The 12,691-nt window shown below is 31.8% G+C and overlaps 1 protein-coding gene across 1 annotated transcript; it reads right to left on the bottom strand.

The window, feature by feature from the left end:
* Positions 1-757: 757 nt before the first annotated feature.
* On the bottom strand, positions 758-2,014 carry LOC112539468 (replication protein A 70 kDa DNA-binding subunit-like). The gene has a single exon (XM_025162028.2). The coding sequence runs from the start codon at positions 2,012-2,014 to the stop codon at positions 758-760; it is 1,257 nt and encodes a 418-aa protein (XP_025017796.2).
* Positions 2,015-12,691: the final 10,677 nt, after the last annotated feature.

The raw sequence follows: 12,691 nt of genomic DNA, 5'->3' as shown, positions 1-12,691 counted from the left end.
ATATTCATTGTTGTTTAAATTTAATTTGTGCTTCATGTGCTTTGACAGCGATAAAATGTTCTATTTGTCATCAAACAATGCAAGACGAAAATCTTCTAACAGTATCTTTCATCGTCAAGTGTCATTTTTTCTCACATTGTTCAAGTGGTGCTTATCTTCATTGTTCTTGCTTCGACTTCAATTTATGTGAATCACATTATATTAAAATTCATGAATTTTCCAATGGACAGTGTTCGAAAAACCAGTTATCAAAGCGTTGGCAAACTTGTTCAGGCTGTGAAAATCATATAGCAAATTTCATTGGTTTCAATAACGTCTTTCTTTGCTTGATGTGTACACATGCAAACCTAAAGAGCGATAGTTTCATGCCGATTACAAGTTATATTGACAACAAGCTTCAATTCTTGATAAATATTATGACATCTACGGTTGGCGATCGAAAAATTGAGCTGTTGCCTGCTTACTGGCAAATCAAAAATGCAGTTGATAACAAGTACATTGATGTTGATAAATTGATTTTGAAATTGGATTTTTGGATTGCTAATGCAATAAACAACTCAGAAAGCCGGGTTTGCCTAAATGAGCAACGTCAAGATGTTACCATTTATGATTTGGATAGCTTGCTCATGGATATATGTGCTTTCAATTTACGATGATTGTGGCTATCATACCAATAAATGTTCTTTGCATTTCAAATATAATTGTCAACTGAACATGAACAGCAATCAAAGTTTATTCAATAAATGCAAATACATCATCATAAATTATTTAATTCTCTTGCAAGATTATTTATTTCATGTATTGTTTGATAGGGAGATTTTGTTTTTCTACTCATTCTATTTACTATATATTCTGGACATAAAATGCCATCCCGTGTAACCATTTTGATCTTTATGTCAAACGCAAACATATGCAATACCAAAGATCGGTGGAATTTAGATTCAAAATCAAAGCGATTTTCCATTTCTAAGATTGATAACTGCTCGCATTTACATTTCAATAATGCCTCTATTATTTCACTATAGATCGTCAGATCAATAGAGGCAGTGAAATCAGCTATTTTTACTTTTAAAACAAGCTTTTGATTACCTTCCATCATTACCTTTTTGCAAGCATCGCAATAGAGTAGCCCACTTTCATCTTCGATTAATTTCTTATTACAGCCATCTGGACATGAAACATAGAAGTTGCATGCTTTGATTTCGATTAATGTTGCATCGCAATGAACATTGACAGATGAGTTAATTTTTTTGATCGTTTGCAAGTTGATTTTCTTAGGCTCCAGCGTTAGACGATTTTTAGACATTTTCGTTCCATGCTTAAAGAACCAATCTTTAAGAGTAGCTGTTTCAGGGGCATCTGGATCAATTTCTAAATGCGAAACATCAATTGCCATTAAATTTTTTCCGTTGTAATCAGATACTTTCAATCGTTTTGCTATGATGATACAACCTTCCTTGCAATCGAATCTTTGTGCTTTTTCATTCCAAAGCGTTAATTTAACCTCGCTTTCGCTATCGTCAATCAATACAACATTGCGTTTGTAATTTACTTTATCGATTCCATATTCTTCCAGATCTTCAACGTTTTTTACAACACATATGATGTTTATCAGTTCGTTTGCTGGAGTGTCTGATAGATCAGCGATCTTTATAAATTTGCATTCAGGTTCTTGAACCACAACATCCTCCGCCAACGTAATTTGAGCATTGCTATAAAGATGAATTTCGTAGGCATTGCTGAGCTCCATAAACTGTTTTTTCGTTTCTCTTACAGTGCCATTGGTAATGTAGTAAGTATTGTTTAATGTTACCGATTGAAAAAATCTTTCACATTGTATATTGAATGCAATAGCTTTAATACATCCAGTATTGTCAGCAATCACGAAATTGAAAAAGCAACCATTTCCATTCAGATTACTCCATTGTTTTATTTCACTTTTCGCCACAACTTTGCCACAGATAATCCAATTTTTTCTACATAAGTTGAGTGCAGCGATTGGGCATGATGCCATGTTACAAGTATCGATTATAACACAAAATAAGATAAGATGACCTTTAATAAAATGTACATTTAACAAAGTAATTACGAAATTCAAAAAACGATATATAACACAATTATACGAGAGCGAGGTTTGCAACTGCAAATTTGTTAAGAAACTGAGAAACGCGTTGTCATAAGCAGAAACTACATTGATTAAATCATTCGCTTTGAAGCACATATCAAAATTTGACTGGTTGCTTTCAACCAATGTAGTTTTAATCAAGAAGCAAATTACGATGCAATCAAGGTTTGAATTATTGACATTTAACATTAACATTTGAAGGAGAAAGTGTTGTAAGATGTTTGCAATGATTATTTATTTCATTGGTCATTTCATATGTGCACTTTCATATCAGAATTAGAGATCGATCTAATCAAACGGTTATTGCAACGTCTAACTTTACGTTTTAATTATAGCGATTTAAAGTAGTTAATCAATCAGTATTAGTGGATTGAAAATTGCTAAATGAACTTCAATTGTTATGTTAAAATAGTTCAATAAGTGAATCTAAATTACATTGAATTCTGTGTTTTTTTGTTATAAATTAAAAATTGTCATTTAAAAAACAACACCTTTGTTAACGTTCAACATTGAAAATTAACCTAAACATCAACAACAATATCAACAACGATATAAACAACAAGACCAACAACAATACCAACAACAATACCAATAACAATACCAACAACAATACCAACAACAATACCAACAACAATACCAACAACAATACTAACAATAATACCAACAATATCAACTTTATCAACAAAATGTCAACTGAAAAATCTAATTCGTTCAATGAATCAGGCTATTTTACTGACAATGATCAGGAAAGATCCAGCGTAAAACGAAACCATGATGGATACGACAGCGTAGGTAAGAATGTATGATATTTTTGCAAGATTTATGTTGCTTTGTTCGTTGCATTTTTTGCTATTAGTTCACATCGATCATATTTCAACTGAACTCATAAAAAATCAGAATGTGAATGAAATCTATTAGATATGCAATTGTCTATTTTGAATATCGAGACATCGATTTTTACATTGATAGCTTCATTGTAGAACTTGAAGACCATTAACTCTTGCTTTGAATCATTGAACTAATGTGCAATTCAATTTAGTTAGATTGTTTTGTCCAAAACAATAGAATAGCAATTTGTTTATTATATTGCAAAATTTGTTACTGTTATAGCATTGCATATTTGTTCAGTGCATTACTATCAAAAATGATTAGCACAAAACTGAACTAGTTTCGGCTATTTCAGAGCGCCAATAAAACACAGCAAGAGCAAATCGAAATCACGATGAATCCGATAGCCTAGACAAGTCAAAACTATCAGACATTCAGAATGTAAATTGTATCTTTAGAGTCTCATTATCAGATTCCCTCAGTAATATGCATTGTCTATTTAAAATATTGGTTTTGTTGTGTTGCTAGTTGCTTAAAAGTAATGAGAGATTAAATTGATCGTATTTAAATTCCAATGATCAGTCATTCAGAATTCTAGTTGAATCTTTTATATTTACATATTAATTTCCCTCAGCAATATGCAATTGTCTATTTTAAATATTGATATTGATATATCTCTGACTCGTGAACCATTAGCTCTTGCTTTGCGGCGATTTCACTATTTGTTTAAATTTATTAACCAATCCAGTTTAGCCGAATCGATTTATCCAAAATAGCATAATTATCATAAATAGAACAGCAATTGCTTTTATCTATTTGTTTGATTTGTTTATGTTGTAAAATCGCATATTTGACTAGCGCATCATTTTTCATTAGTATAACACTAAACTATTCTTGGTTATTTTTCAGAACTCATATTAAGAGCAAAACGTGATCATGATGCAAGTGTAGCTATTGAAGGTATGATGAATGATATTTATTTGATTTATTCACAATTATTCAATTTATCTTTATTCTCTCTATTTCAATCCATACAGCCTACACAAGTAAACAAAAGAAAGCAATCGATATTTATATGTTGAATTTAAAAATTGCCATGAAATATAGCTATTGTAAAATCTGTCAAAAGACATTATTTAATTTCAAAACATCTACTTATAAACTTGATTCGCGATTTGAATCCATTATCAATAGTTACATAAACCATTACCCTTTTCCTCGTCAGATTCCTGAGATAGCTCACTATGTTAATCAGTATCTGCTCAATGGTTCTATAATCGAGGTTTGTTTTACATGTAAAGAAGCGCTAAGTAATTATCGAATGCCTCAAAGTTCAATTTTCAATGGGCTTTTTTTAAACAATTCATGTCCTTTACCAATTTCCAATCTTAGTTATTTCGAATTGCAAACTATTAAACGCGTTAGTCCTTTTTGTCAGGTAGTTTCAGGGAAACCGCATTTGCATCAAACCCATTGGCGAGGTAATGTTATGCTTTTTCCGCAAAATATCTTTGAGATTAGAAACGTTTTGCCTCATGCTATTGAAGCAACTTTTCTCATAGAGAAAAGATTCTTTAAACAAGGCTCGATCGACAAAAAATATTTCCTTAGTATTTCTTCTATCAATGCAGCTTTAGAATGGTTGCGTGCGAATAATATTCATTACAAAGATGATGAAGTCAAGTTAGAATCAGAAGTTGAAGAGACATCACTCATCGCAAATTATTCGATTATTGAAATTGAACAATTTCGTAATCTTGGGAATAGGTTTGGTGTGAGTGCATTGCATATTTTGCTATCGAATGTATTATGTGATCGATTTGAAATTTTAGCTTCACAAAAGCATAAAAATTTCATTGCATATTTTACAGCAATGATTTTGTGTCATGATAAATCCATCGATGAATGGTCATCGGATGATTTAGATGACCATTTGCTACTTACAAATGATTTGTATAATCGTAACTCAATTGCACATGAGCAAGATTCACATGTTTCTACGCTTACATTGCATATTTCTAAAAGTGTATATACTTTCGAAATAAAGCAAAATAAGATTTTGTTTCTAACAAAAAGTGAGTTTCTCAAATTTTACGAAGAGGAAATTAAGATGCAGGAAAAAATAATTTATTTTTCATTGAATGACGCAAGCTATATAATTCATAGCAAATTAACGCATGTATTTTTTTTGTCAATAGAAAGCCACTTGCATGGGGGTCAACGATCACGGCAAAATAGTAAAAATGGTAGAACAGCTTTATTCAGAGTTGGTATAGATGAAGCTTTCGCATTCATTCAGAATCGTTGCAAGCTATTGAAAAAGTCTAAATGCGTGTACATTTCATATGAATTGATCGCAACATCTAAAACGTTTGAAGATGATTTAATCTCGCAGCAGTTAGCTTTGAAAATGAATACTACATTGTTTTTGAGTGAAAATCCACAACAACCATCAATTGAAGAGGTATATGAAAAAGCCAACAATGCGAAATTACTTGTGGTTAATCGCGAAAAACATTTTCCTCTTTCATGTTCAGATGCATTGAAGGTCGAAGCGTTAGCTTTCCCAGAGCTATTTCCATATGGTGAATGTAATTATTATAGCATTTTGAACAGCGAAATTTTTAAACAAAATCCAGCAAGGAAAAAAAATAACAGGTCTCAAAAACCATTAGAAATAAAGGCCTATTTTAAAAGTAGGATTTGCAATCACTCTGCACCGCATTCTCGCAATAAAGATTACATCTATTACTCTCTCGTAACTTATGAACAATTGCAAGCAATGGCAAATACTTCTGTTATGTCAAAGCTTGAAAATGATGCAGGGACGAATTTATTGAGAAAAAAACTTTATGCATCATTACGATCTCTACGTGGATATGCCAGCTATTGGCGAAAAGCTTATACAGATTTATTTGCCATTGTCAATCTTTTAGGTCCCCCCACATTTTTTCTAACATTCACTGTGAATGAGCTTGGATGGGATGATCTCATTGCATTTCTGCATTATCGTAAAACAGGAATTGAATCGAGCGATGCTGAATTAGGATCATTTTCAGTTGAGACACGTTTTGAATTAGTGAATGATGATCCTGTCGGAACAACACTATTCGTTAATGCAAAATTCGATCATTTCTTTGAAAATTTCTTGAAAAAGAAAAGCATCGAAATATTCGGTGGAATGATAGTTGATTATTTTGTACGTGTTGAGTTCCAAATGCGTGGCTCTCCTCATTATCATCTTGTGATTTGGGTTGAAAATTGGCCAGAATATGATTCGCAAGAAGCATTGCATAGATTGAATAATATTATCGTTACTTCTTCTAAGCATAGATATTCAAAATATCAGAGGCATATATGCAAGAATTTATGCTTGCGAAAAAATGGAAAATGTCGATATGGGTTTCCAAGACCACTTTCAGCAAATACATGTTTAGTTCACGATACAACGCGAAAATGTGATAAATTTCTTTACAAAGTTCAAGAAGTAGGAGATCAATATATTAACAATTTCAACCCAATGCTCATTGAAGTTTGGAAAGCAAATATGGACATTCAGTGTGTTGCAGGGTTGAATGATATCATTGCATATATAACAAAATATATAACGAAAAATGAGTCATCAGAAAGTGCTAAAAAAATTGCCAATCTATTGAAACAAGCATTTGACGATCCGAGCGGTCATAAAAATGTAATTGAAAAGGTTCAAAGGTTATTGATGAATAATCGAGAAGTGAGCTCTCAAGAAGCAATTTTTCGCATTGCAGGTTTGCAGTTGAAAAAAGCTTCTCGTGAAGTTGTATTTATTGATACAGATTTTCCTGATATGCGTGCAAAGCGCAAATATGCATTGTCAAGTTCAGGAGATTTATTGCCAAATCAAGGTAAAACTATAATTCAAAAGTATATTGAACGTCCTGCTCGCTTTGAAAATTTTTCATTATATGAACTCGTTTCTTCAATCAAAATAACCTATGATGAAAATGATTTGCTTAGTGAAAATGCAGTTCCTCGATTGATGAATTACGATGAGCGAACGAAAAAAGCAGCTATCAAGATACGTTCATTGAAACAAATGCCTGAAGAAAATTATTATTATACGTTTCTCCTTCTTTTCGTACCATTCAGAGATGAGAATTTTCATTTTGCTAAGCGTCAAAATTTATTAGATTGGTATAATTTTTGCAAAATCAATAGATTGCATCAATGCTGCAATGAGAATTTATTCATTGAAATTTGTCGAGGTATCGATGATCGCGATTTTGACTTTACATTCGTGTATGAAAATCATCCAGCTTTTCAATATGATTCTTCAAAGCAAGAACTAGTAAAAATTTCAGAACAAGATATTGACAATGCCTTTTCAGAAGTCATTGAAATTGATGCGATTTCTGAAGATCAAAAGATAATTCTATTTGATTTTAAAAATTCCATCAAGAATCACATAAATGGACATGATCCAATTAGATATTTCATTACAGGTGAAGGAGGAACAGGTAAAAGTTTCATTTTAAAAAAAATGACCGCATTATTGGATATCATTTTTCATGATAGAGTTAGCTATGTTGTTGGAGCGCCAACTGGCGTAGCTGCAAGAAATGTTAAAGGTACAACATTACATTCAATTTTTATATTGCCAATTAACGAATTAGGTAGCGCAATTCCGATCATTGATCCTTCAAAACTAGAAACATTGAAAGGGTATTTCAGAGCATTGCTGTATATTTTCATTGATGAAATAAGTATGCTTACAGGTAAAAATTTCAATATCATCAATGAGAGATGCAAATTGTTCATGGGAAATCACGATAAGGATTTTGGTGGTTTGAATGTAGTTGTATTTGGTGATTTTTTTCAGTTACCACCGGTTTTAGGCACTTTCGTTTTCGAAGATAATCGTACAATGGTTTTGTGGAGACAATTCCAATTGCGTGAATTAACCACGAATCATCGTCAGAAAGGAAATGTATTGCTTGAAATATGCAATAGCCTAAGACTTGGTCACCTTACCAATTCACAGGCTCTGACATTATCTGAAAGACAGATTAAAAAAATGACACTATCTGATTCACAATTTGCTCAGATCGATTCACTATTGCATATTTACCCATTATGTAGACAAGTGAAAGCCCACAATGACAAGAAGATTGAACAATTGCGTCAATCTGGAGTTAATTTGATTTGTTTGCAAGCAAAAGACGCATATATAGATAAAAATATACCATTAACGAAAAATCATAAAAGCAAAATAAAAAATTGTGAAATTTCAAAAACTGGAGGCATTCCATCCAGTTTGATAATTGGTTTGAATGTTCGCGTAATGCTTGTAAGAAACGTAAATGTATTACAAGGGTTAGTCAATGGTGCCATGGGAACGATTTTTTCAATAGACTATTCTATTCCGAATTATAATTTGCAAAATGAGTTTCCTGAAGCTATCAATATCAAGTTCGATGATATTGATGAATTAATCGCAATTCATTCTGTTGATTCTGATTTCGAGATCGCATGTGGAGTTTCAGTTCGACGCAAAATGTTTCCATTGATTCATTGTTTCGCTGCAACTACTCATAAAGTACAAGGAATGACTCTGAATGCAGCAGTTATCGATTTAGGCGAGTCAAATAAACGTGGTGCCACACTTTACGTTGCATTAAGCAGAATTATCGATATAAACGGACTATTCATCGAAGATTTCTCTTTAGAAAAATTGTTATCTTATAGTCCTGACCAGAAAGTAGTCGTTGAAATTGAGAGAATGCGAGGAAAAATTATTATGAATCCTCAAATAAAAGTCAATCGTAAACGAAAAAAAGTTGAAAAACACAATACTCAATCGAATGTAGAAATTGTTCAACATGATTCGCAACTTCTAGATTTCAATATGCATTTCAATATTGCTTATGCATTCGTTGGAACGCATGATGTTGTTAATTTCAGAAGTTATATAAATCCTGATGATATTGATTATGCTAGCTTAGTTCCGTCTGTAAATATTGGATTATCAACATCATTGTGGTTGAACGATCGAATCTTAGATGCTTCAATTTACGGTTTGATTTTGCAAATTCAGAGGCATGAGGCAAATGGTTTTTTATCATGTCATTTTTTTGCTACTATTATGCAAGGTAGTGAAGGCTCCCATTTTTTGCAACATACATTTGCAAGAAATGCAAATCCAGATTCAATCTTTCTGCCAATTTGCATTTCTAATCATTGGATTTTAGTAATATTCAGAAAAACAGCTACTAATTATCTTTGCCATTATTATGATTCACTCACTAATCATGGTGACTTTAGTCCTTATATTCATCATGCGCATCAGATTTTATTGCAAAATTTACAATGGATACAACCCGATTATAGAATCATGACAGGTTCTATTCAGAACAATATGATCGATTGCGGAATATACGTGATCGTTTTTGTGCTTACCACTCTATTGTCCATTCCAAATACAATTCATCCCTCAATAACTTCAGAAATTCGCTGCAAATTGTACAATTGTTTAATATCTAATAACTTTAATGATTTGATTGCATATGTTTATGACCATGTAATATCAATGAATAATATGCAGTCATGAAAAGAATCTAAATTGTAATATGATCAATGTGTAATCATAATTTCAGAAATTATGTAATCTGCAATAACGGAATCACAATATGCAATAATAATATCGCAATATGCAATAACAATAATCATTGTTAATCGTTATCAGAAAAACGTTCAAAGCCAGCTTCACATAATGACTGGCTATCAGCAACACAAAAGTTCTTTCTTAGGAGTGAACATGCTCCACTCGATCCTGACTATCCAGAGACAATTGGTTCAAGTATAAGTGTTATTGGACGTTGCAAGAAATGCATTATTTTTGGCGATGATGGATATAAATATTGCTATTTCACCATCAAACCTTTCAACGGTGGTAAAAGTTTAGATCTACATTTTCCAGTTGTAAAAGAAAAGTCATCCAGCATGAAGGTATTTAAAATTAAATTATTATCATTAGCATTTACTGATTGCATTCACTTTACAGACCAATGACATAAACCATATCTCCATTTTTTTGGTCTGTGGAAAATTGCATGAAAATGGCATTAATGTTGAGTTGATAACGAAAGTGCCTTCTATTATCTCAAAAGCCAAATGGGATAAAACATTTTTTGATATGTATATGTTTCGATGGCGATTGCGGATTGCCACCGAAATGTACAATTTTCATAAAGAAGCATATTTCTCTGAATTCAACAAGCAAGCCTGCAAAGAACTGATTTACAAAAATGCAATGATAAATCCACATCTCGAAGGAAAAGAAGCGTTATTCAAGGAGAAATGGTTAAATTGGTCTATCCTGTTATTAGATAAAAAATCTATAAAAGTTAGCGACTATCAGTCACATTGTGAAAGAATTTCCAAACTAACTTATCTGCCAACTTACGACGAATATTCACAATATTTTCATTATAATGGGTTACTTATTGATCCGCAAATAGATCAAGTTATTCCAAAATGATATTTGGTTTAATGATGATTCGCAAATTTATTTTCAACAATTTGATATTTACCAGGCTCATCAACAAGCGAAATAACCATTCGCTAAATAGCACCATTAAACGAATAATTATAATGATTTGCAACGATAATTAATAAATACCACATCGATATTGATTATTTGTTCTTATTATTTCGATATTGTTATTGCATATTGATGAATTTTGTTATTGTTTAAATTAATAAAAACAAAACCAGTTATTTTAAATTTTGCTTATTCGTCTCTTGATGTCTCTTGCATTTTAGTGTTGTAACATGATGCTCATAATATATATAAAGTATATATCATATACGATCATACATAATTGGCAAAAATCAAATTACAGCTAGTATAAGTTTATTGGTTTGCAATGTACAGAGTAACCAGTCTTTCACAGATCACAAGCCAAAAAATGTTTATCGTCAATTGTTGCGAATATTAAACCATTGGCAATTAGATCATTGATGATATCCTTGAAAGCTACATCATCCAAATCATGGCATTTTCTCTGCAATTCATGAAACGAAACTCCAATTTCATCTTTGAATTCACTGATTGCTTTCAACATCGTTTCATGTCGAGATTCTGGAGTAAATTTGTTTGCAAGAGATTGTTGTTTCATCTTAACGTCACGTTTGTTTTGTCCACAGGTTTTTAGCTTGAGCACTTCCAATTCAAGATTTGCATTTAATACAAACAATGTATGATTGATTATAGCTTGATAATTTATCGCTTCAAGTTTAATCGCGTTGAAAGATAAAACAGAGTTCGACTTGCTGATTGTTCCATTCAATCTAACCAGGTAATTTGCCATTTCGCATTGCGAATCATCCTTCCATTTCACAACAGCAATTTCATCTGTATCATCTTCGATGACAAACTCAAATTTTTTTACATCCTCTTTTAATGATTTTATTTTACCTACAATCACAAACATATAAAAATCAAATCGATGGATAATGACACTATCATTGGAATGAAGTTTCTTGATAATATTTATGTTGGTATGTAAAATTTTATCTGGCATAATTAACTATTAATTCAATTTATTTACTATAACTTGTTTTAATAATCACTATTGTAAAGGCAAAACAGCTGTTCGATAGCTTTATGCACAATAAATCGATAGTCAAATCGATGTATTGCTAAATGTTGATCACGTTTGTGATCATATGTTATTTAGTTATGTGCTAATTTAACATGCTATTTGCTTAATTATTGTAATCATTGTGTTTGTGATTGTAATTGAAAATGTACATTCCTCGTGTGATCTCATCATTGATGCCAAAATTTATAAATGAAAGTGTTAAATTGTTAGCGCAATTAATTGAAATTGATCAAGCCAATGCAATTGGAAAGGTTCGCGATTGTTCAAAATCTATTATAGTTGTTTACAATTTCAAAGTCACTGAATCATGTGCGGGTAGCAATGAGTGGATAGAAATAATTGGTATCTCAAAAGGAAAAAGCCATCTACATGCAAGCCGGATACAAATATTACCGTCATCAGCTTTCATGGATTTCGATGAAGATATTTATGTAGAAACGATAGCATTAGTACAAATGGATTTTTGTTATAATAATTTCATTGTAACCGACATTGAAGAGCATTGGGGTGCATCAGATCATGCTGCATTGTTAAATAATACGGGAGAAAGTAAACAAAATGACCAAGCTATGGAAAATATCTCCGATGATGAAGCAAATACTGTTGTCTTTGCTCTATAGTATCAAACGCTCAATGTCAATGTTAAAGTCATTGTTTAATTGCATTTACAACTGATTTAATTAAATATCATTTTTGAGAAATGTTTGAGTGTAATTAATGTTCACAATTCTTCATTTTACGAAATGTTCGTTTCAAGCAGATAACTCATTGAAATACTGAAATTATTCTTTCATTTGCTTATCATCTCTAGCAGACTGCGCCCAACCCCAAAAGGGGCTGGGTTTATTTTGCGTAAGCTAAAAATTTCCTTCTCTGGTCTTCTTTCTCTTCTTTCTCTTCTTTCTCTTTTTCCTCTTTTTCCTCTTCTCTCTTTTACTTCCCCTTCTTTTCCTCTCCTCTCTGCCATCATCATTATCTTCATTCCCTTCTCCTTCTGCTCACTCTGTTTATCACGTAGAGCTTTGATCATACAACAACATTGTATTTCAGCATAAATAAGATACTTTCGCTTTGAGTTTAATTTTTCATTTCACTT

The sequence above is a fragment of the Tetranychus urticae genome, chromosome 2 (assembly GCF_039701765.1).
Source record: "Tetranychus urticae isolate SD_2017Ah chromosome 2, NJAU_TeUrti_SD_1.0, whole genome shotgun sequence".
In the NCBI taxonomy this organism is placed as follows: Eukaryota; Metazoa; Arthropoda; class Arachnida; order Trombidiformes; family Tetranychidae; genus Tetranychus; species Tetranychus urticae.
Note: the sequence above shows the minus strand (reverse complement) of the source record. Positions and strands in the feature narration are given on the sequence as shown.